The 25,683-nt window shown below is 43.4% G+C and overlaps 1 protein-coding gene across 1 annotated transcript in view; it reads right to left on the minus strand.

Moving 5' to 3' along the window:
* Positions 1–25,283, minus strand: part of Pias1 (protein inhibitor of activated STAT 1) — a 116,633-nt gene extending 91,350 nt beyond the window's left edge. The window contains exon 1 of the mRNA XM_059268064.1: positions 25,152–25,283. Within this exon, the coding sequence (XP_059124047.1) occupies positions 25,152–25,175 (24 nt within the window). The 5' untranslated portion in view covers positions 25,176–25,283. The remainder of the gene's footprint in view (positions 1–25,151) is intronic.
* Between the last annotated feature and the right edge of the window lie 400 nt (positions 25,284–25,683).

Genomic DNA, 25,683 nt, shown 5'->3' on the forward strand with positions numbered 1-25,683 from the left:
TCTTCCTAAAAACATAGCCCCAGTAGCCTGCTACAGGGCTCCAATGTGTACAGTTAGATCTGAGCCTAGTGCACACTTATGATCACAGAATTTCCCTTTTCTGTGTCCCAAAAACTCCCATTTGTATCCCACACTGAACAGTGTTTCCTCATCACTGGGCCTCCTTTCTTGGCTTCTCTTCTTAGTGGGGTTTTTCCTCCAGTAGAGTTCTGAGAAGGGGGCATGGGAGGTGTCTTTTATACCTTGCATTATTATAAAATCAATACTTTCTCACACTCAATCCTTGAGTTTGGCTCAGTATAGAATTTTAGAGAGGAAAAAATTCAGCAGAATTTAAGACATTTCCTTATTTTCCATTTCTGGTGTTGGTATTAAAAAGGTTAGAGCTGGAGAGAAAGCTCAGCAGTTAAAAGTACTTGGTGGTCTTGTAGAGGGCTCAGGTTCAATTCCCACCATCCACATGGTGGCTCACCACCATCTTTAATTCTAGGGGAATCTGACTCCCTCTTTTGATCTCTAAGGGCAGGAGGCACACATACATGCATTCAGGCAGAACACTCATACACATAATATATAAATAAATCTTTTAAAAATGTTTTTTTTTAAGCTTAGATAACAGGCTTTTGTGGCACATGACTATATAATCCCAGCACTTGGGAGGTGGGGGTGGGGGATCAGAAGTTCAAAGTCACCCTAAGCTAAACAGTGTGTTTGGTGTCAGCCTGTATTTCAGGAGACCCTATCTCAAACAAACAGACAAACAGCCCCTGTACTGTTCATCTCTAATGATTACCTGTATATTCCCCATCTGGAAGCTGGTAGGATTTCCTCTTTAGGTGTTCTGAAATTTCACAGCATCATACCTAACAATGACTTTTTAGTAACTGTTGAGCTTTTACATTTAGAGGCACATGTCTTGGAGGGTTTCTAACAAGTCTTCCATGTTTTTTGTTTTTGTTTTGTTCTCTTTCTCATAGACTGCCATTTAGATACTAAACTTCCAAAGACAATTCTCTAAGTGTTCTCAGGGGAATTGTATCGAGGAATGGGATGTCTGTCATTCCAAAGACAACATCACCTCAACCTCCTCTGTAGATACATAAAATTTACTTATACACACACACACACACACACACACACACACACACACACACACACCTATTCCCAACTACACAAAGGGAAGGAGTCCATTTTGCAATTAAATAGAAAGTGACAGTTTTACACTCTCCTTAGCCATAGCCTTCCTTATTAAAAGTCGTGTCTACATTGTAAGCAGGAATGAGGCCCCTCTAGCTCTCATTCATAGCCCGCTGTGGTAGGTAGGTTTCAGGTCAGTCACAAAGCAGACTCTGCACTGTGAGTCTTTATCTAATATCACTATATAACCAAGTATGAACTAGAATAAATTTTAAACAGACAAAAATAGGCAACTAATAATGTCTTATTTCAGATACAATATTATTTTCTATAAATCTAAACTTCTATAATTATATACACTAACGCCAGGCATGGTGATTCATACCTTTACTCCAGGCACTGGGAAGAAGCAGGAGGCTGATAGAAGTCTGCAATCTACAGAGTTCCAGCCCAGCCTGGTCTACATAATGAATTCCAGGCCTGCCAGAATGCAAAGTGAGACTGTCCCCCAAGAAACTCAACAACGAATCAGATATATTAAGAAAAGCATATTAAAATAAAAATGCATTATTTATCCATTTTTTCAAAGTCAGATTATTCAATGAGACTAATTCTCAATTCTGGACCATTTCTAATCTTTCCCATTAGAAATGGTTCATAAACTGAGCACAGTGGCTCACATCTATAAGCCTAGCACCTGAGAGACTGAGGCAGGATCATTGCCAAGAGTGTGAAGCCAGACTAGGGCTACTACATAGTGAGTCCCAGAGCCTGGGCTACAAAGAGACATAGCCTTTAAAAGTAAGCAAGCAAGCAAACAAGGAAAGGAAAGGAAAAGAATAAAGATACAAATGAAAACACAAAATAACCAACTGGTAGATTAGCAATTTGTCAACAACGTCTAGTTCAACCAGAAAACCTAGTTAGACAGTTTCTACTCAAAGCAGTAAATCAGGTTGGCTGCATCCTTCTCCATCATCATCTCCCTCCCAATTTCTCATCTTTTATTTATTTCTCAACATAGGACAACTGGAGAGTGATCTGCAGCACCAGCCCTCCAGCTACCACCTTCATCTCCCAGCCTCCATTCCATCATACTGATTACACTACGCTCTCAAAAGATGACAAAATATTGTGATTACATGTAAACAGAGATTCCATTTTCCTTCAAGCAATACACAAACTTAACATTCTGAAAGGGTTACCATGGTTTCACTTTTTGATAGATGATTTATACATCATCCCTATCTATGCCCTACCACATTTCATGAAACATATGGATATAGGCTTCAAAAAGCTCCTTTTTGTTAACATGAATACTAAAAATAACAAATCTATCTTAGACTGTTTTAAAATTTGGACACAGTATTAAGTTTAGTTTAATTTAATTTAAAATTCTAGAATTTAAAACACTAACACATTGACCAACTTCATGTGCAGAGACAAGAAAATATGGTTCTTATTTAAGGAAAAGGCTGCTCTGTCATGACTCAGGTAGGCTCTCCTACTGCCTGCATTTCCCCTGGGGTCTAAGCTGCACTAGGACCCTATCCCTCATCTCTAGTCCACCTGCAACAGACTCTCCTTCCTGCTCACCAATCGTTCAGCAACCCATCCACCAGCAGCAATTAGGTAAGGTTCTCCTTTGGTCTAAGGAAGCAATTGTTGAGTGTCTGTCGCTTCTCTGGTAGTCTTGGAGAGAAAGGTGGCTGGGGGCACGGCTCTCTTGACCTTACCCCATGCCTCCACCCCTGAGCTGTAACACTGCAGTTTCCTTAAGCCAAATCAGGCTACTGTGCCCCTTGCTGCCCTCTTCTCCCATCTTCCCTTCAGAGCAGAGCAGAGCCCAGAGCAGAAGGCAGAGAGCAGAGGACACAGAGCAGAGAGCACAGCCCAGAGCAGAGCACAGCAGAGAGCACAGAACACAGAGCACAGCCCAGAGCAGAGCACAGCAGAGAGCACAGAACATAGAGCACAGAGCATAGAGCACAGAGCACAGCAGAGAGTAAGAGCATAGAGCAGAGCACAGAGCACAGAGCACAAAGCAGAGCAGAGAGCATAGATCATAGAGCACAGAGCATAGAGCAGAGCAGAGAGCATAGATCATAGAGCACAGAGCATAGAGCAGAGCAGAGAGCATAGATCATAGAGCACAGAGCATAGAGCAGAGCAGAGAGCATAGATCATAGAGCACAGAGCATAGAGCAGATCACAGAGCAGAGCACGGAGCATAGAGCAGAGCACAGAGCACAGAACAGAGCATAGAGCAGAGCACAGAGCACAGAGCAGAGCACAGAGCACAGAGCAGAGCACAGAGCACAGAGCACAGAGCACAGAACAGAGCACAGAGCAGAGCACAGAGCACAAAGCAGGGCAGAGAGCATAGATCATAGAGCACAGAGCAAAGAGCAGATCACAGAGCAGAGCACGGAGCATAGAGCAGAGCATAGAGCAGAGCACAGAGCACAGAGCAGAGCACAGAGCAGAGCACAGAGCAGAGCGCAGAGCAGAGAGCAGAGCACAGAGCAGAGCACAGAGCAGAGCACAGAGCAGAGCACAGAGCAGAGCACAGAGCAGAGCATAGAGCAGAGCACAGAGCAGAGCACAGAGCAGAGCACAGAACAGAGCATAGAGCAGAGCAGAGAGTAGAGAGCATAGAGCAGAGAACACAGAGCACATAAGAGCAGAGCACAGAGCAGAGCAATCAATGAATGGCTTTGGCCAGAGCACAGCAAGGGCTTTGCCAGAGCAGAACTATAACACTTTGCTGGGGAAATCCCTCCCCTCTGGAACCAAGCGTTAACACTTTTGTTGGGAAATCCCACAACTCCTCTAGGCCCTTGTGGCTTTTGGGACCCCATTCCCTACCCTTTCCTGTGGATGAGACTCTCCTCCTACGGCTCAGTTTTTTGTCCTCTAAAGTTCTGGCACCAGGCATGGAGTCTCTCTGCTGGCTTAGCCAGGACAGGTCCCTGAGACCCTTGTTGAGTGTGGTGACCCACTGAACAGCTTGGTCCTCCTTCAGTCCTGAGGATGCCCCACTACTACAGGCTGCAGTGACATTTCCTTCTCTCTCATCCATGGGAACGTGTCTTCCATACCCTCTCATTCCCCCTTGGGATGCCTCTTAGAAAACCTCCAGCCTATACGCCTGGCACCCTACCTGAAGGGCCCTAAATTCATTCACTTTTGTAATCAAATTTGGCTTCAATACCAATCCAAAACGTCACCTAATGGCACCTTAGATCCTAATATTATTTGGGACCTTTACCAATACTGTGAGCGACTGGGGAAATGGAAAGAGATTGCCCATTCCTTTTTTCTTTTCTCTGCTTCAAGCCGTTTTTGTGTAGCGCCCCCACCCCATGTAAACATCCTGTCTTTTAAGTTACCATTGACAGATCTGTAAGTTTGTTGCAAAGTGGGCACCAGGAGCAGACAGACTAGCGGGAGCCGGAGGAGGACAGCTGCAAGCTGCACACACCCTGCACACGCCCTGCACACGCCCTGCACACGCCCTGCACACGCCCTGCACACGCCCTGCACACGCCCTGCACACGCCCTGCACACGCCCTGCACACGCCCTGCACACGCCCTGCACACACTCTTCCCCAGCCGGTGCATCTCTCAGCTCCCTCCTGCTGTGTCCTCTGTCTATAGCCAGAGCTTAAACAACTCCTAGCTGTGAGGCCCAAACCAGATGATTCTTCCACTATTTTTGATCAACTAACAAGTCTCCCCCTTATCGGCCTCAACCAGCAGTCCCTTCTCTTCCTCTCCAGCCTCTCTGGTTTCCCTTTTTCCCTTCTCAGAGACAAGCTGCTCATCCAGTCAGGGCCCAGGTAGTCCCCAACCAGGACCCTGAACGGAATTACAATATCCCAGAGAGCATCCTTGCTAGGGACAAATTTGTAACTTGCTTCCTGGCTGGTCTTCACAAGGCCACCCTTAAAACGGTGTATGAATTATGAAAAAGCCCAGGAGGTCATCCAGGACAAACATAAAAACCTGACTCAATTCTTAGACTACCTCACAAAGGCCCTCTTACAATATACCAATCTGTATCCCCAGACCCCAAATGAAAAACAACTCCCTATGACCTACTTCTTTTCCCAGAGTTCCCTGATATTAGGCCTCTTAAACATCTAGAGAAAGGACCTCTGACTCCACAGGCAGAAGTCTTAGCAGAGGCCTTGAAGGTGTACCACGGGAAAGATGAAAAAGCTAGAAAACAGAAATACCTGATGCTAGCGAAGGCCTTTCGACTGGCTATTGCAACTGCCCAGGCTCCGTGGCCTCCCAAAGCCTGAGAACCTGCAGGTCCCTGTTTCAAATGCAGTGAGAAGGGTTACTGGTCCGGGGCCTGTCTGGACCCTTGAAAACCACCCAGACCTATGCTCCTCGTGGCAGGAGGGCATCAAGCCTAGATCGTCATCCAGCCAACCTCCTAGATCTGGCCATGGACGACTAAGGAGACCAGGCTCCCTTGGTCTGACCACTGCCATCTCTGACTGGGAACCTTGAGTAGACACCACAATATCAGGGCGATCTATCCATTCCTTTCTGGACACTGGAGGCCACCAACTTAGTTCTGACACAGTTTTAGGGACCCACGTCTTCCTGTTCCCCCATTGTCAGGGTAGGGTGGCAGCTTTACCAGTCTCACTAAACCCCACCAACTGCCAGGCTCCACCCACAGGACATTAACTGCCCTAACTGCTGGACCCAACCCCCACCCTACAGAGTAAAAAAGCACAATCTCTGGATGTGAACTCCCACCAATTTCTGCCCTGGAAAGCTTCTCCCCCACCCCCCCAAGAATCTCTATACAAGCCCTGTATCATGGCAGCCACCCTCGGTTTGTTGCCCTCTCAATAAATGTCCTGTGGGGGTTGTTGTGCGGCACGACTTTGTGGTATTCCTTGGCTCATGACTCCCAGGATACCTTTCCATCTGAGCTGTAATGTACAGATGTGCTAGAAATGCTCCTTCCATGGATGTTCAGACACTTATCCAAACACTGAGGAAGGGAGCTTGGGAAGATCAAGAGAGGAGCATGAGGATGCACCACACTAACCCAACACCTACTGTGTGCCAGGATGGGAACACTATGTACAGGATTTAGACACTGGTGTTGATTGGACACTAGTTTATCAAACTATAATTTTGGGGGTGCACTCTCACTTTTAAAAGGAGGGAATTGTGGGCTAGTGAGATGACACAGTGGTTTGTAAAAGCGCTTGCTGCCAAGACTACCTGTTTAATCTCTGGAACCCCCAGGCAGAAGAAGAGAACCAATAACTATAGCTGTCCTCTGACTCTACACACTAGTCAAGTTACACACACACACACACACACACACACACACACACACACCCCAAAATAAAGATTGCCAAGCATAGTGGCACACACCTATAATTCTAGCACTTGGGAGACTAGGACAGGATTGCTAATTCAAGACCAGCCTGGACTACACAGCAAGACTGTCTCAAAACTCTTCCCCTCCCCCCCAAAAAAAGGAAGAAACAAACGAACAAATGGGGCTTGGGGTGGTATATCATACACGTTAACCAGGGTTTAAGAAACCTTGCATCTACCCAACTCAGCAAGATCCTTGCTACTTCCCAGTCTTCCCCCAACCTAAACAAACATACTGCATTTGCAACTGGAGACACTATCTCACCTAATATGTTTCAGACAAGCAACTAAAGAAACTGTACAGCTAAGAGAAGGATAAGAAGCCTAAACAGGAGAACTTTCAATGCATCAAAAAAGTAAGAAAAAGAATGTATTCTATAACTATATAAAGTCTTTAAATTACAGGCCTCAGTCTAGATCCCAGAACTCAGATGAAGGAAAAGCCTGGAAGGCCTGTATCAAAACTACTTCAAAGTACTGGGCAGAAACTACCTGAAGCTACAGAGTTAGAAGGGTGTGAACTCAGACTCCAAAGTCAGACCTCAAGTCCAACAATGCTCCAATAATGCTAACTAGAGGCACTATTAATTTTTAATATCTCTAGAAATAATATAAACTTTCCACCAATGATATACAGTTTCTGTGTGCATGCACATCTATGCAGATATACTTGCCTATGTGTATACATGGAGTAAGCACCTGTTTAAAAAAAATTAAAAAGTAGACAGATGGAAGGGAGGGAGAAAAAAGAAAAAGGGAAAGAGATTCTTTCTCCAAGACATGTCTCTCAATGTTTTCAATGCTCTTTCTAGTAAAGTCTGATCATGTCAACGATTTAACAGCTGAACCATCTCTCCTGCCACTATACACCTCTTTAAAAGGTCTTTTACCTTTAAGAGGTTACAATATTTTGAAATTTCATTAGAAGGACATTTGGACCAATGTTTCTTTTCCAGTCTTTTTAAGGCAGTTTCTTGCTATGTAGCCCAGGCTAGCCTTAGACTCCCTATGGAGACTAGGCTGACCCCAAACTTACGACAATCCTCCTGCCTCAACCACTCAAGTGCTAGAGTTACAGACATGTGCCACCACATCTGGTTGTCTTAAAATCCTACCAAAAAAAAAAAAAAACTGGAGGAAAGGAGAAGTCAGTCTTTCAGATACCACCCTAGATGTGTAGATGGGGTAGGGTGACCATAACCCTAAGAAGTGTAGATGGAGTAGGGTGGCCCAAATGTATTATATACATGTACGAAGTTGTCAAATAGGGGGGGAAAAGTATCAACAAAAATGTAAACACACCCAATTGCATAGCCTATGTTTGGCTTTCATCCCAAAAGGGAGAGAAACAAAAACAAACATGTAAATTGTTAATCACAGATATATTTGCTAAGAGCTAAGCCCTGCTAGAGAGGAAATTATTAGCTAAACTCAGGTTAAAGCACATCTTACAGACTGTTCATTTGTCTATACAATTCTCATCTATGCCCACTGAAAAAAAGCAATGCAGGGTTGAGACATAACCTAATAAATAAACATACATACCTATACCTATACCTATACCTATCTATCTATCTATCCCATACCATGAATGCACTTCCAGCACATTCATTCAGTACACTGGCTGCAGGGACACAGGACATCACTCAGCAGCTATGAGTTGGCTAACTTGTTAATAGATGTCTTTTCTACAAGTGAACTGTTCTTGTCTTTTTAAACTATAAAAAATGTCAAGAACAAAGTAAAAAGGACAGTCTCATTTTAAACTAGAAACTCCTGTATGACTCTTCATATTCTTTTCAAAAAAATTTAAGTTTTTAGTTTATACACACACACACACACACACACACACACACATACATACATATATATATTTGAGGACCGAACCCAGGGCCTAGTGCTTGCTAGGCAAGCGCTCTACCACTGAGCTAAATCCCCAACCCTAGTTTTTATATTCTTGAAAATGGAGACTATGCTCTCGCCTTTGTGTTGAACCTATCAATTGTGTTACTAGGTTTGGAGCTGAAGCTCAATGGTAGAGCCTTTTGACTATCATGGAAGAGGCCCTGGGTTTGAACCTCAGGACTATACAAAGAGGAAAACGAAAAACCTATTGATTATAAATCAAATAGAAAATATTGGACTTTGTCTTAACTGGGGTTTCTGTGGCTGTGAAAAAAACATCATGACCAAAAAGCAGCTCCAAAAAAATGGTTTATTTCATCTTACACTTTGAGGTAACAATCCATCACTGAGGGAAGTCAGCACAGGAACTCAAGCAAGGCAGGAACCTGGAGGTAGGAACTGATGCAGAGACCACGGAGGAGTGCTGCTTATGGCTTGTTCCTCATGGCTTGCTCAGCTAGCTTTCTTTTATTACCACAGTACCCAAGACCCAGGGGTGGCACCATCCATAGTAGGCTGGGCCCTCTCACACCAGTCATCAATCAAGGAAATACACTACAAGTTTACCCACAGGCCAATCTAGTTGGAATTTTTTTCTCAAATGAGGTTCGCTCTTCCGAAATGGTTCTAGGCTTATGTCAAGCTGACATAAAACTAGCCAACAGACCTGTATTTGCTTACACATTTCTTAGTTTGAGAGAGGGTCTTACTATATAGCTCAGGCTAATCTTGAACTCAAAATTACCCTTGGAGAGGACTCCTTAGTGCATAATTTAGAGGCATACACCACCAGGTCCAGCAAAATAGGAAAAAAACAAAACAAAACTGCCATTTAAAACTGTAGTAAGCCAAGAGCAATAGGGCATGCCTTTAATCCCAGCACTGGGTAGACAGAGACAGGCACTTCTGATTTTAATGCCAGCCTGGATTGCATACATAGCAAGTTTCAAGACAGCCAGAACTACGCAGTGAAACCCGGCCTCAAATAAATAGACAGACAGACAGATAAACAGTAATAAGTGGAATTGAGAGAGCGCTTAGCAGTTAAGAAAGGACCCAATATCAATTCCCAGTACCCATGTTGACAGCTCACAACTGCCTGTAACTCCAGCTCAAGGGGATCCCACACCTCTGGCTTGCACAGTCACCTGCACTGGCACAAGTGCATACCTGTGTGCCCCCCCCACTTAAAAATAAAATAAATATTAAATAATAATGAGGGGACTGGTCAGACTGCTCAGCCAGTAAAGTGCTTGCTGCACAAATCTGGTGACCTGAGGTCAATTCTCAGAAACCATGTTAAGGTAGAAAGAGAGAACCAACTCCACAAAGAGAGAACCAACTTCACGCCCAGCTGGCAATTTCTTAAAGGCTGTTCATATATAGAATCTGAAACTGTAACAATGAATATTTCTTATTTATTAAAAGTCATTCTGAGGGCTGGAGAGATGGCTCAGAGGTTAAGAGCACTGACTGCTCTTTCAGAGGTCTTGAGTTCAAACCCCAGCAACCACATGGTGGCTTACAACCATCTGTAATAAAATCTGGTGCCCTCTCCTGGCATGCAGGTATACATGCAAGCAGAACACTGTATACATAATAAATAAATAAATAAATCTTAAACAATAACAACAAAAAAATACTGAGTGTCAGGGCCACTACCTGTTTGGTATTTTGAAAAATATATATTTAAGTTTCTCCATGAGTTCTGGCTGACCTTCTGGCCTAATTGATCAAAATTAGTGAAATTGGTATTTCATAGGAAGTCAAATGGAATTTATCAGCCCTCAACCTACAGCATATTCCTTAAGCACCTGAGTGAGGATGTATTTAGACAGAGCAACCTACCCATGCCACCAGAGGGCAGAATCTTTACCCCAAACATACCAGTTAGTCTGGTCACCCCTTGAAAAAGTAAATAATACAGATTTAAGAAATGAATCTCCTATCTCCAATTCAAAAATAAAAATAAATAAATAAATAAATAAAGTCATTCTGAAGGGCAGGTGTGGTGGTGCACTCCTTTAATCCCAGCACTTGGAAGACAGAGGCAGGTGGATCTCTAAGTTTGAGGCCATCCTGGTCTACAGGGCAGACAGGAACAGCCAGGGTTAAAGAGAGAAAGCCCGTCTCGAAAAACCAAAGTCATTTTGAAGTACAATGGTACACATTTATAATTCCAGCACTTGGGAGGTACAAATAGGAGAACCAGAAATCGAAGGTCAGTGCTGAGAATCTAGCTTCATTGGTAGAATGTTTGCCTAGCAAGAAACCCTGGGAAGTCCTGGGTTCGATTTCCAGCACTACATAAACTAAGCATTGTGGGAGATGTCTATAATCCTAGCACTTTAAAAGTGAAAGCAGAAAGCTCAGAAGTTTCGAGGTCATCTTCAGTGAATAGAGAACTTGAGGCCAGCCTGGGATTCCTGAGACCCTTTCTCAAAACAACAACAAAATCAAGTTCAAAACCAGTTACAATTTGAGTTTAAAGTCAGTTTGAGCTACATGAAATCCTATCTCAAAATACAAACAAAATTCATTGGTCTAACTTCTATTCCAATTGGTCTTTTTACTCATATATGACTATAAAACCATGCACTGGTTATTTAAAAAATGTTGAGTTCAGCTGAGTATGGTGGCACACACCTGAAATCCTAGCACGAGTCAGGAGTTCAAGGTCATGCTGAATGAACTACATCCACAGTCCAAGACTAGCCTAGGCTACATGAAATCCAGTGTCAAAACAAATGAGAGTTCATCAAGTTGCACACTGCTTCAAACATTGTTGCAGCTCACTACTTTCTTCAACATAACACACTTGCTTATATCACACCAACTTCATCAAAGGAGTGGAGTGTGGAATCTGTCAAACTCATAGTGGCAAATGGAGTAGTTTTCCAAAATTCAATTTCCCCCGAGAGCTTCAATTTTATCATTAGCAATGAATACTGTCAGCTGTTTTCCTTGTAGTGACAGGCTCACTTTATTTTCAAGAAAATGTATGCCAAATATCCATTCTATATAACCATGCTTTGCCAAGTAATTACTTCAAGTAAAAAAAGTATTCACTCAGAAAGGCCTCGAGTTTAATTTGTACTCAACAACTGCTTAGGTTCTTTCCTAGGTTAACCATCAGGCCTGCTATCAGTAAAAGCACTTCAAACAGCATGTTCTAGGAGTTAAGCAAAGGCGGAATAGATGACAAATCACTAAGTTTTATTGTCTCATCAAGGGCATTAAATGTAACCAGTCAGTCTTCCTGACATCCCTCACTCGTGTGTGTGTGTGTGTGTGTGTGTGTGTGTGTGTGTGACAGAGAGACAGAGACACAGAGAGAGAGACAGAGATACAGAGAGAGAGACAGAGAGCGAGACAGACAGACAGAGAGCGAGACAGACAGACAGAGAGCGAGACAGACAGAGAGCGAGACAGACAGAGAGCAAGACAGAGAGCGCGCGCATAGAATCAAACTCAGGACCTTGGGCATCCTAGGCAAGCACTCTACTGCCAAGCCACATAGCCTGCCCAGTTTGTTTTATTTTTAAAGCATTTATTTTTTTCTATTCCAAGAGTCTGGTGATGGGGAATACACCACTAGTATAACTCAGTCATACCACAGTATTGATCACACTAAGTCACAATAGCTTTATTCATCATTGATGTCACAGTTGTCAGCATACCAAATAATGCTCAACTAGCACTGGAAAAAATGGTTTTCACCTGGAGATACCCAGGGAAACACCAGGAGTCTGAGAAACAAACTCTGAGATGGTAATGGTTGATGCATTGCATTTATAATCATAAAACATACATATTTTTTGCTTAAGTAATCATACAGATACTCAAGCTTATAATCTAGTAACTCACACATCCAAACACATAAATGAATGGAAGAATGTTAGATACTTTTTATACCACACTACAAGCCAAGTTCTAAGCCAGAAACACATCATGGTTTGAATAGGACGTGTCCCCCATGGGCTCTTGTTTGGAGGCTTGTTCTCCAGCAGGCAGTACTATTTTGGAAACTGGTGGGAATCTTAGGAGTAGGGGAGATCCTTTGAAGGGTGCCTTGTCCTGGGGCCCTTCCTCTCTCTCTTGTTTCCTGGTGGCCAGCCCCTGCCACCATGATGTTCTTTCTGCTCCACTACAGGCCTATAGCAGTGGGGTAAACGTGGGCTGGAAGCTCTGAGACCAGGAGCCACAGGAGACTTCCCCTCAGGCTGCTCATGCCATGTCCTTTGTGAGGGTCACCAAGCCTGACCACTCCTCCTGATTCCCTTTCATGAATAACCTGCAGGAGTCTAGAATCCACAACAATAACTTTGTTTTATTTTATTTTACCTTATTTTATTTATTTATTTAGTTGGTTAGTTAGTTAGTTTTGAAGCAGGTGTATTCCTGGATGGCCTGGAAATCACTACGTATGTACACTAGGCTGCCTCAGCCATCTGAGTGTGGGTGATCAAAGCCTGTCACCACTCCAGCCACAAGGATTTTAAAATACTGGAAAAGCATTTACCTCATACATTATGTGCAATTACATGTCAACTAAAAAGATACTATAATACAAATAAAATGCTTTAAAAGCAGGAAAAATAAATAACCTTTAGAGAGATACTTTGAAATTTAAAAAAGAGCCAGGTGGTGGTGGTACATGTCTTTAATCCTAGCATTCAGGAGACAGAGGCAAGCAGATCTCTTTGAGTTCAAGGCTAGTCTGGTCTACAGAGCGAGTTCCAGGACAGCTAGAGCTACACAGAGAAACCCTATCTTGAAGGAAAAAAAAGAAAAAAAGAAAAGAAAAACTATATATTCACTCTGAAACCTTACCAATCTTTAAGAATAGACCCATATGACGTACTTTTTTTTTTTTTTTTTTTAGGAAAAAAAAAAACAACTTAAATTCACCATAAAGTACAGGATAGCATGTTAAGTTCTATTTTAAGCACTGTGCCATGAAACTAGAAACAAGCTTGCTCACACTCAGAAACTCAAATGCAGAAGTGCTTTGCCATGCACTGCCAGACCCTCATAAAGGGGCCACACTCCATTTTTCCTTAGCACACCAACCCTTACCTGTTGTGCTTGTTACATCTATTTGAAATGCAACTCCAACATTAACACTGGATTAGTTACACTAAATGTGGTACAGTTACAGAAACAGCTCAATGGTAGAGCATGTGCTTAAGCATGCACAAGGCCCTGGATTTGATTTCCAGAACCCCCCAACCCCCCACCCTACCCACCCCAAAGAAAAGAGAGAAAGAAGAAAAGTGAGAATTACTTTTAACAACAATATAACAAAAGCATAGAAACACCGCAGCCTCATAGTCCCAGCATGTGGGAAACAGGCAAGATTACTATCAGTTTATGGGCCAGCCTGGGATACACAATAAAATCTAGTCTCAAGGAACCAAAACAGGTGCTTAAGAACTTTTTGTTGGGGGCTGGAGAGATGGCTCAGTGGTTAAGAGCACCGACTGCTCTTCCAGAGGTCCTGAGTTCAATTCCCAGCAACCACATGGTGGCTGACAACCACTGGTGCCCTCTTCTGGCCTGCAAGGACACATTGCAGGCAGAATACTGTATACATAATAAATAAAATAAATCTTAAAAAAAAAAAAGAACTTTTTGTTTTCCTTTTGCAGCAGCCAGGGCTGAAGCCAATAAAGAACTCAAATGTTTTAGGCAAACAATCTGCCACTAGGTTACACCCCCAAAAGAACATCTAACATACCCAATAACATCAGGAGATGAACTTCTATAAACAATATTATATTTACTGCAATATTATGCATTAAAAAGAATAAAAATATCTCATTTTTGACATGTCACAGAAATACACACACACACACACACACACACACACACACACTTTTTTTGAGTAATTAAAGTATATTGTGAGTGTAGTGGTGTATGCCCAGCATTTCAGAGGCAGAGGAAAGACAGATCTGAGTTCTAAGACAGAGAAAGACCCTATTTCTCATATATATATATATATATATATATATATATATATATATATTATTTATTTGGAGACCCTGTCCCTTTTATTAAATAATTTATTTATTGAGAGACCCTGTCTTGAAAGAAAGAGGGGGGAGGGAGGGGGGAGGGAGGGAGGGAGGGAAGAAGGAAGGAAGGAGGAAAGGAAGAAAGGAAGGAAAAGAAAAGAAAAGAAAAGAAAAGAAAAGAAGGGGCTGGAGAGATGGCTCAGTGGTTAAGAGCACTGACTGCTCTTCCAGAGGACCCAGGTTCAGTTCCCAGCACCCATGTCGCAGTTAACAACTGTCTGTAACTCCAAGACGACACCCTTACAGACATACATGCAGGCAAAACACCAATGCACATAAAATAAATGATTTTTAAAAAAAGAAAGTAAATTATGTTATCATGTACAATACAGATCAATTTATGTACGTATACATACATTTTATAAACACAAGGTCCTTCTACAAGCAGAGTTTCATTCTAATCCAGATAAATACACATATAATAAATTACAAATTTATATACATACTTAACGCAAGCAGAAAAAAAAAAAATGAATAGAAGCCAGGCATAAGTGGCCACAAATCATACAACTCCATTCATATGAAATACCAAAGTAGGCCAATCTACAGACAAACTACAGATCAGCAGTTGTCTGTAACAGACGCCAAAGTAATGTGGAGATGGCTGTTACAACTGAAGGACACAGTTTCTTTCTAGGGTGAGAAATCCTACAACTGACTGCAGGAATAACTGTACAACTTGGAGAATACACACAAAAAGCAATTAATTTGGCCGGGCGGTGGTGGCGGCGCACGCCTTTAGTCCCAGCACTCGGGAGGCAGAGCCAGGTGGATCTCTGTGAGTTTGAGGCCAGCCTGGTCTCCAAAGCGAGTTCCAGGAAAGGCGCAAAGCTACACAGAGAAACCCTGTCTCGAAAAAACAAAAAAGCAATTAATTTAACTCTTTAAATATGTGACCTATATGGTATTAAACTGCATATGATTCTATTACCATTTTCCCCACTCACCTAAACATGCATAAACACAACTAGGAGTGTTACTCTAATAATCCCAGCTTAGAGTGGGCTGAGGCAGTAGATTCCAGGCCAGCCTGAGCTACATAGTGTAAACTCATCTCAGAAAGAGTCCTTCATACATTATCCTGGAGGCTGGAGAGGATGGTTCAGAATAAGAGCACTTGTTGCTCTTGCAGAGGATCTGGGTTCAATTCCCAGCACTCACACAGCACCTCACGACCACCCACAACCCCAGTTACAAAGATATCCACCAGGTAGGTACATACATGATGTACATACATGCATGCAATCAAAACTTTCATACACATAAATAAGTACTAAAAAAATTATCCCAGACTTAACACTATTCCAGTTAATCTAGGAAATAGCACGGAAAGAGTAAAGATATGACACTGTCTAGAAACATTTCCAATTTAGATTGTCATAGCAGCAGAAACGAGCATCAGCTTGCTTCTTGACAAGAAGGACCAGTAACATAATTTGTTAAGCAGTTCTCCTGGACAGTGACAGAACACTAGCCAACAACAGAGCAAATGAACAACTCTGTTATTCAGTTACAGACTTCTGCTGCAGCTGAGGAAGCACAGCACACATCAAGTGGAGAGAGTCCTGAGTATCAAACCAGAGCGAAGACTGGCAGTTCTATGGGAGGCCACTGAAGGTGTTTTGTTTCCTTTTGTTTTGTTTGTTGCTTTTGGGGTTTGGGGGAGGGTAATGAGAGGGGGAGGGGGGATAAGACAGGGGCTCTCTACATAGCCCTGATCGTCCTAGAACTCACTATATAGCCCAGGTTGATCTGGAAGAGATCCACTTGCCTCTGTCTCCCAAGTGCTAGGATTAAAGGCATGCAACACCACGCCCATCTCCACTGAAAGTTTTTATAGATAGGAGTCACAGGGTGAAAGAACTATTTGTGTGGAATTAACATGGCAACCAAAAAGAGAAACTGAAAGCAAGAACAGCAGGAAAGGTACGTCAGTGAAGTTATCAAGTATAGGCGCATCTGCACCAGCACTGTCAGTATCTGGGACTGGTTCCTGTTCAAAAGGTTTACACTTGTTTCATTTGCTTGATCTAAAAAAACACTGGGAAAAGGATGGTTTCTTCTTAAATGTCTGGGAAAAAGGCTCTGAGTGACTGACTGCCTTTTACCATGAGACACTGAAACCAAAAGCGGAGGGCTCGGAAGTGCTTCTTCCCACCGGAGGAGAAGCAGAGGTAGATTACCACAGCACAGGGCAACTATGATAGCACTGCGCACGCACCACGCACCGTAGGGAGCTGCATCCTGAGAAAGCCTCCAGGCGGCCCAACCAGGCACTGTAGTGGCTGCCCTGACAGTGGGCTGTGCACTGTGTGGGAGCTACTGCTCTCGGCCTCTTGACTGCTCTCGGCCTCTGCCTACCCCAGGGGTCTTCTGTGAGTCACTGCCTAATCATCTAAAGTCAAAGCATAAATCCCAGATCACTCACACTTATAGACCAAACAACTAAGTACTTCAAAACTTGCCGCCTACTCAGAAAGAATGCTAACGAAGAGCAAATCAACCAATCTAGAACACAATCCATTCCACAGATGAACTTCATCACGTGGGGTGGTAGCACACACCTGTAGTCTCAGCATTAGGGGAGCTGAGCAAAGAGAATCCTGAGTTTGAGACTAGCCTGGACTACACAGTGACACAGCCTCAAAAAAGAAAAAAGCATTCATAACTTACATGTGCACTTATTAATTACCATAACCCCAAAAGGTTTCTTCTTAAAATAGAAAAATATTTCCACAGCCTATGTAACCTTTCCATAATCAGCTCCTCCAAACAGCATTACCTACCAATTAAAAACCATGGCAACACTGATTCCACATTAAAAATGGGAAGTTGTTCTCATTTCTACTTTCTCTATATCAATGTTCAATAGTTTCAACATGCCATTTAAAACTGACAAGCACTTAATACACAAAACTCACAATACTTGATTACTTTATATAATTTCCAAAATCAAATGTACTTGAAATCAATTAAATATGCTACCTCATCATCAAGTTCATTCTTTATCAAATGTTCTGATTCAGATGCATTGTTTGTTTACATCATTTACTAATCTTACCTGGCACATAGGACAGAAGAACAATGAAGATAAAACAAGAAACAAGCTAAGAGTTGCTAATTCTCTTCACTCAGGACACCTGAATCAGAAAAGCATCTACACTGCTCTCTACAGCTGGAAAGTCTGTGCTGTTAAAATGAACATTTGCAAAGTTTTACACAAGGCTATCATCTGTCAAGGCATGAAAATCACAAGGGTTCAATCCCAGCCCCCTCCCCAAACAAAAAACCAATTATATAATGTTGAGTTAATATAAGAATAAAATACAAAGTAACCGGGATCCATATCTACAAAGCTGAAAGGCTTATCACAAAAATAACAGATTACAAACAAAAAACAAACAAAAAAAAACAAGCTATGGATGTAGTTCAGGTGATAAACTGCCAGTCTAATATTCACGATGCCTGAGTTCAATTCCCAGCACAACATACACCAGGCATGCCTTATAACTCCAACACTTACACTACACAGAGAATCTAAAGCCAACCAGGCTACTTGTGACAGTGTGTGTGTGTGTGTGTGTGTGTGTGTGTGTGTATTGAGTATGTATGCCAGACATGGTGGATCTCTGAGGTTTCAAGGCTAGCCTGTTTTACATAGCAAGTTCCAGGACAGCCAGACCTACATGAGAGACCCCATCTCAAAAAATAAATAACAATTTTTAATATTGTGATCCCTTTTTGTGATAATATAGATACATCTACAGTTACAGAAGGTCTAAATGGATCGATGCCTAGATGTTAACCATAGTATTTCTGAGAGCTGGAATTACGTGCCATTTTTCTGTCTTCTTTTTAGTATTTTATGACAGTTTCCTAAGCAAAATAGTAATTGCAAAAATTGGCATGCTTTAGTTAGTTGGAGATTAGTGTTAGGTACATAGTGAGATCGTTTCAAAAACCAAAAAAGTGGGGGCTTGGAGAGATGTTTCAATGGTTAAGAGCAGTGGCTGCTCTTTCAGAAGCCAGAATTCTATCCCCAGCATCCACAAGGCAGTGGCTCACAACCATCTGTTAACTCCAATTCCAGGGGAATCCAACGCCCTCTTCTGGCCTCTGTGGATACTGCATGAACGGTGTGCAGAGACATAACATTTAGGCAAACACTCAAAGGCATAAAATAAAAATAAAATCTCAAAATTAAAAAAGAAAATTAATTTGTATGACTCCAACTAACAAACTCCAAACATGGTGGCACTCACCTTTAATCCCAGCACTGTGGAGACAAAGGCAGGTGGCTCTTTATGAGATCAAGGCCAGCCTGGTCTACATAGCGAGTTACAGACCAGCCAGGGCTATATCGTGAAACCTTGTCTTTAAAAAAAAGACAGCTTAGGGCTGGGCGGTGGTGGCCTGGAGACAGAGCCAGGCAGATCTCTGTGAGTTCAAGGACAGCCTGGTCTACAGGACAGGCACCAAAACTACACAGAGAAACCCTTTAAAAAAAAAAAAAAAAACCTTTAAAAAAAAAAAAGACAGCTTACAAAAAGCATAGAGAATATCCCCCCAAAATACCCTTGTATAGAGAAAAAGGAAACACATTAGCAACATTACAACTCTTTGTGAGCTAGGTGCCTAGCACCTCCAGGACTGCCCTGGCATCTTTTTTTTTTTTTTTTTTTTTTGAGACAGGGTTTCTCTGTGTAGCTTTGCGCCTTTCCTGGAACTCGCTTTGGAGACCAGACTGGCCTCGAACTCACAGAGATCGGCCTGGCTCTGCCTCCCGAGTGCTGGGATTAAAGGCGTGCGCCACCACCGCCTGGCCGCCCTGGCATCTTTAAGGGAGGCTTACAAAGAGCTTTGAGACCTACATGCAAGTTCTTGCCACCATGTGTTGTTAAAACTTGCCTTTTCTAGGCTTCTTTACCTCTTATATTCCTCTCCTATTTCGAAAAACTATGGTAAAGAGCAAAGGCTATAAGTGATGCAGTATAAACTGAACAGAAGTACACAAATAAGATACTATATTCTTCAAACAGAAGAAGATAGTAGAGCATAATGGCTTATGCCTGTCATCAACACTTGGGAGATAGAAGCAACATCAGGAGTTCAAGGTCATCTTCAGCTACACAGTTGAAGGCCAGCTGGGGCTACATGAAACTACTATCTCAAAAAATAAATGCTTAGTAACAGCTGAACACTTAAGAAAACAGTACCATCAATTCTGTGAAGTAAGAAAGCAAGTTTTTGTTTAGTTTTTAATAGGCTACATCTTATAAAATTCTACTTTCTGAGACAGATATTTCTTCCTAGATCCCACTACAATCACAAACCACTTTATTTTCTTATCCCTAGTTACCAGCATGAAAGGGTACAAATTACATTGGAATCAAAAGCCTCAGCATGAACCCTGGAGCAGCATGCTGATGGAGTTCACCAGGAGAGACCCAAGGTTAATCAGCTATGGTCTCACTACTAAGAACTACTGCAATCAAAGGGGATTACAAGACACTCATTGAAGAGAAAGACAATGCACTCACCCGGAGAAAACCACCAAGGAAAAGGCGGCAATATTTCAAAACAATTACATGAAATACTTAAAAACTAAAGTGTTTTTCAAATTGTTTTAAAATACACTTCCCAAGAAGTGACATAAAACATAAAGCCATCTAAATGCAGCATTTCACAAAAGCAAGTCAGAGAGATTAAAATCAAATCCATGAATAAAATGTCAGATTTACTTGCCTCTATGTGAAATAAAAGCAGACAAATTACACCACAGAGATCAAAACTAAGTGGTTATTTGTTGAAAATAAAGAGACAGATATGACAACGAAATTTACTGATACGCTTACACAGCAGATACTTTAAAAAGTATGGCTTCCCTTCTCATTGGATTCCATTATTTACTCCTTGAAAGCAATAAATCCTTCCCTCCTACTGTTTCTCCTGTGAGTTAAAATAGCAATATAACTTACGTTGAGTTTTAATGCAAAAACATTTGTTAAGAAAAAATAATGGCTTTGGAAGGTGAGTGTGGTGGTTCATGCTGAGATCCCAGCATTCTGGAGACTGAGGCAAGGTTGTCAACCCAAGGCTATCAGGAACTACAAAGTGAGTCCCTGTCTGTATAAGAGAAATATTTATTTTTGTTTGTTATTGTTGTTTGTTTTTTCTTGGTTTAGGGCAGCAGTTCTCAACATGTGGGTTAAGATGCCTTTGGGGGGGTCAAATGACCCTTTCACAGGGGTTGAATATCAGATATCCTGCGTATCACATATCAGATATTTACAATACAATTCATAACAGCAGCAACATTATACTTATGAAGCAGCAAAGATATAATTTTATGGTTGGGGGTCACCACAACATGAGGGACTGTATTAAAGCATTAAGAGGGTTGAGAACCACTGGCTTAGGGTGTTTTGTTGTTATCTGAGGCTGTTTTTTGCTGTTATTGGTTTTTTTTGTTTTCTGAGACAGAGTTTCTCAGTGTAGCCCTGGTTGTCCTGGAACTTGCTCTGTAGACCAAGCTGGCCTCGAACTCAAGAGATCCACCTGCTTCTGCCTCCGAAGCGCTGGGATTAAAGGTGTGCGCCACCACTGCCCAGATCTAAGAGGTTTTGTTTGTTTGTTTGTTTTTGTTTTTCGAGACAGGGTTTCTCTGTGTAGCTTTGAGCCTGTCCTGAAACTCACTCTGTAGCCTAGGCTGTCCTTGAACTCAGAGATCCGCCTGGCTCTGCCTCCGGAGTGCTGGGATTAAAGGAGTGCGCCACCACCACCCAGCTCTAAAAGAGTATTTTTAAAGGATCTACAGCCAGGCATGGTGACACATCGTTAATCTCAGCAATCCAGAGGCAAAGGCAGTCAGATCTCTGTGAGTTGGAGGTCAGCCTGGTCTACAAAACAAGTCCCAGGCTAGCCAGAGCTACAGAGAGAGACTGTCTAAAAAACAAACAAATCCAAGGAGCAATGAAACTGTCAGGTTCTCACTACCAAGACCACTAGGTCTGCACACTTGAAGTGCCTTCACCTTCACAGCCTCACAGAAGTCACTTGTGGGTATTCCTCTAATGAAAAATTAAACTTTTCATAAGTAAAAGTGCACAGAGAACTCATTTTGATATCTATGACTCACAATCTAGTAATACTGGCAATATCTTCAAGCTTGTGCTATCCCTACAGGGAATACAGATCTGTTTTTTCCATTTGATCTTTGCAGAATCACTATAGATTTAAAAGGATTCACTAAAAGGGCCATTAGGAAAATAGTTATGAATACAATCTACAGCACAGTCAAATGTGGGTTGTGAACTGGGATAAGGAAAAAAAAAATCAGTATTTGATCAGTGGCTCCTATTAGTTAGGTATTTTCATTTAAAAAAAAAAACCCTAGGGTTTTCTCCCTCTAATTATTATTTGGATTTCTCTATTTTATTAGACTATATGATATTCACCTCCAAAAATCAATCAATCAATCTCTCCCCCCCCCCACACACACACACCCTGAAAAATTATTTCTGAAGGGAATATCTTCCAGACTTCACTGCACAAAAAAATTACATGCATACATGCATTCTTAAGTAACTATGTTAGGCATTTCTATTGTCACCTCTCCTACTCCCCAAAAGAGAACAGTCAACATAACCACACAGCTATCACCAGCTAAGGAATCTACCACAGCTCCTCCAAGTCTCAGGCACATACAATGACATACTAACAGAAACACAGAAGTGGAAAACAAGCCCTCTGGAAAACTCTCAAGATTTTAGAGATGGTGAAAAAATGGAGACCAGTTTTAGAAAAACACCATTTCCCGTTAAGTGTTCAGCGTGTGTAAAGAGAAACTTTACCTAACAAGACTCACTCCAGGGATATCATCTATTCCCAAAGGCACTTTCTTTTCTTTTCTTTCTTTCTCTTTTTGTTTTTTTTTTGTTTTTTTTTTTTTTTTGAGACAGGGTCTTAACTATGTAGCCCTGACTGTCCTGGAACTTGCTCTGTAGACCAGGTGGCCTCAAACTCACAGAGATCTGCCTGCCTCTGGCTCCTGAGTGCTGGGATTAAAGGCTTTGAACCACCCACCTGGCCCCAGAGGCACTTTCTTAAAACTGAAAGAACAAAGAAGGTCATCTCTCTGCATGCATGTACTTTTCCCACAAGCTTTTCAACCTTACTCCACAGTTCATAAATAAAAGACCTGGCTAGCTATTTTTCAAATAGACTCCTAATAAAAATTAATATTAGGAGGCAAAGATGACCGCAACACCCAGACAGTGGTGGCACATTCCTTTAATCCTGTCACTAGAGAGGCAGAGACAGGTGGATCTCTTAGTTTGAGGCCAGCCTGATCTACAAAGTGAGTTCCAGGACAGCTAAAGCTACAGAGAAACCCTGTCTCAAAAACCAAAAAACAAACAAAAAAAGATGACAACATCACAGTGACTATTAGAAGAATACAAAACACACATACTTGAGCTCTGTTTTTGTTTGTTTGTTTGGGTTTTTTGAGTTTGGATTCTTTTTTTTTTAGGGGGGAGGGGAGTTCAAGAGAGGGTTTCTCTGTGTAGTCTTGGCTGTCCTGGAACTCACTCTATAGACCAGGTTGGCTTTAAACTCAGAGATCCTCCTGCCTCTGCCTCCCCAGTGCTGGGATTAAAAGCATGTGCCACCATCACCCAGCTTGTTTGTTTGTTTTTATTTGCAAGTTGATTATCTCCAAAATTCAAATTTCTGAGGCTTTCTCGGTGAAGTCAACAGTCTGAAATTGGGATAAATGAAGCCATCCAAGTAGAGCATAGTGGTGGATACCTTTAATCCCAGCACTAGAGAAGCAAGGGCTGGAGAATCTCTGCAAGTTCAAAGCCAGAATGGTCTACACAGTGAGTTCCAGGCCAACCTGAGCTACAGAGTAAATCCATCTTTAAAAAACAAACAAACAAAAGGAACTCTCCATTCAACATATTCTGTTTTAAACAAGTTAGTAATTAGAAGTAAACTTAAAAGAACAAATACTCAAATCTTGTGCAAAGATCTTAATACAAAAATCTTGGAATGTTAACACTGCAAAGTTACTAGAGAAAAAGGATCTTCCAGTGAGGCTTTTCCACACACAAAAGTGCCCAGAAACAAATGTAATGGTCTGCTTATTCTAGAAGTTTTCTCATCATAATGGAGAAAAAAATTAGTAATTTTTATTGATTATAAAAAGAATTTCTAAATTCCCCTGAAGATGTACAATTGCAGAGCCCAATCTCTACTGTTCTCTGTTGGGCTATCTAACCAGCTGTTTGGTTCGCACACAGGAAGCCAGAAAAGGGAATACCGTGTTCAGAGCCTCTAAATAATATGCATTAGTTAAGAACTGCCTGCTACTAAACCAAAATTATTCAAGCGGAGCCCCATTTGTCACAATCCAATCATAAGGGTTCCACCAGCCCTCCCCCAACTGCTTGTGTAGTGGTATATCTGCTTCGGTAAAGAAGCCATCATCAGGTAAAGATTGGGGTGGGAGAAAAAGCGGGGGAAAAGGGGCACCCTTTCATCTAATTTCGCGAGGCATGAGTAATTGGTACAGTTGAGAGGAACGATGGAACATTCTATTTATTGGAGGTTGGAGTAGGATGGGGGGTGGGAGGAGAATTTCGTTTAAATCAACATGGCCAGCAAGATGTCCCTAACAAACAAAAGGCAACTGGGGGATATAAACACAAACCATTCACCTCCATCAGCTATAGCATCGCCATCATGGTGTGTACAGAGACCCCCAAGACTGCTCTCACCCGCCACACCAGCGACAGCAAGAGAGTAGAGAGGTGCATCCCCACCACCGCTCCCAAATGCACACTCTTCCAGGGGGTTACTCCCCTACCCACCCCGGTGGCCCGGAACCAAGAGAAAAACAGTAACGTCCCACCCCGGCAGACTCCCCTTGCAACCCCTTAGCCGAACCCCCAACGCCGGCTCCGGGCTCGCTAAACTTTCCAAGAGCTTCTCCCCCGTGTCCCCCAGCCGATCGCCCCAGGATCGCGCTTTCCCACTGGCCCGGCACCCACTGACAGGCGAGCAGCGGCTGCGAGCGGGGCGGGGGCGCCTGGGCGCCGCGGAGGGGCGGGGCGGCCGGAGCCAAGTTCCCGGGGGTCCGAGCGCAGCGCCTGACAGGAGCCCGGGACCGCGAAAGAGGAAGAGGAAGCGGCGGCGGGGCAGTTTTCCCAATCCCCCGCTTCCAAGCGCACCCTACCCCCCCCCAGCCCCCGGCTGCCCGTGAGGGGGGGCGGGGAGGCGGGCTGCAAGGTGAGGCACCCGGGCCCCGGGGACCGCCGCTGCCGCCACGTCCCGACTCACTCTCTCTTCGCCCCGCCACCCCCGCCAGAGGCGCCCACAACAATAACACGCCGGGGACGACCCGTCAGCGCCCCCGAGGCACCCGGGGCCCACGGCCCGCCGCAGCCAGGCCCCCTCTACTGAGGCCCGGAGCGCCTCTCCCGTCTACAACTCCAGACCCGGGTGGAGCCCGGCCCGAGCGGCCCCCCCAGGGTCCGACCCATCCCCCCCGACACCAGCGGCGCCGTCTCCGCGGCCGAATATTAGAAGTGAATTCGAGCTGCGCTTTACCTTTAGTTCCGCACTGTCCGCCATCTTGCGTCTGTCAGCGCAAGCGCAGTGAAGCTCGCCGGGGGCCGCGCTGGACCCTCCCCTCTAGCTGGCTTGACTCCGCCCCCGCCCCGCCCCTCAGCCTTCCAGCCCCGCCCCTGGCCTCCGCCCCGCTCCTGGAGCTCGCCGCCCCGCCCCGGGGCACGCACAGTTGCTAGACCGGCACGTACTATTTAAATAATGGCGCCAAGCCGGAGGTTTGACAGTTATTACTACCTCGGCCTCCCCGCCCCCACACTGGCCCGGCCAGGAGCATCCCGGAATGAGGCAGCAGCTAGGGCTTGTTGGCCTGAGCTTCGCCCTTGGGCTATGGGCTTGAGCCCCTGTTGACAGAAGCCACAACGCCTCCCATCCGCTAGATGCGTTCCGCACCTGCACTGAACACAGCTGCGTGTGGGCCACAACTAGCCAGTTTTGTTCTTTCCGGGGTTATTGACGCGGATCCTTATGATGAAGCAATGAGGTCGTCAAAGAAAACATTGTCATTCTCACG

Source organism: Peromyscus eremicus, chromosome 7 (genome assembly GCF_949786415.1).
Source record: "Peromyscus eremicus chromosome 7, PerEre_H2_v1, whole genome shotgun sequence".
Lineage (NCBI taxonomy): Eukaryota > Metazoa > Chordata > Mammalia > Rodentia > Cricetidae > Peromyscus > Peromyscus eremicus.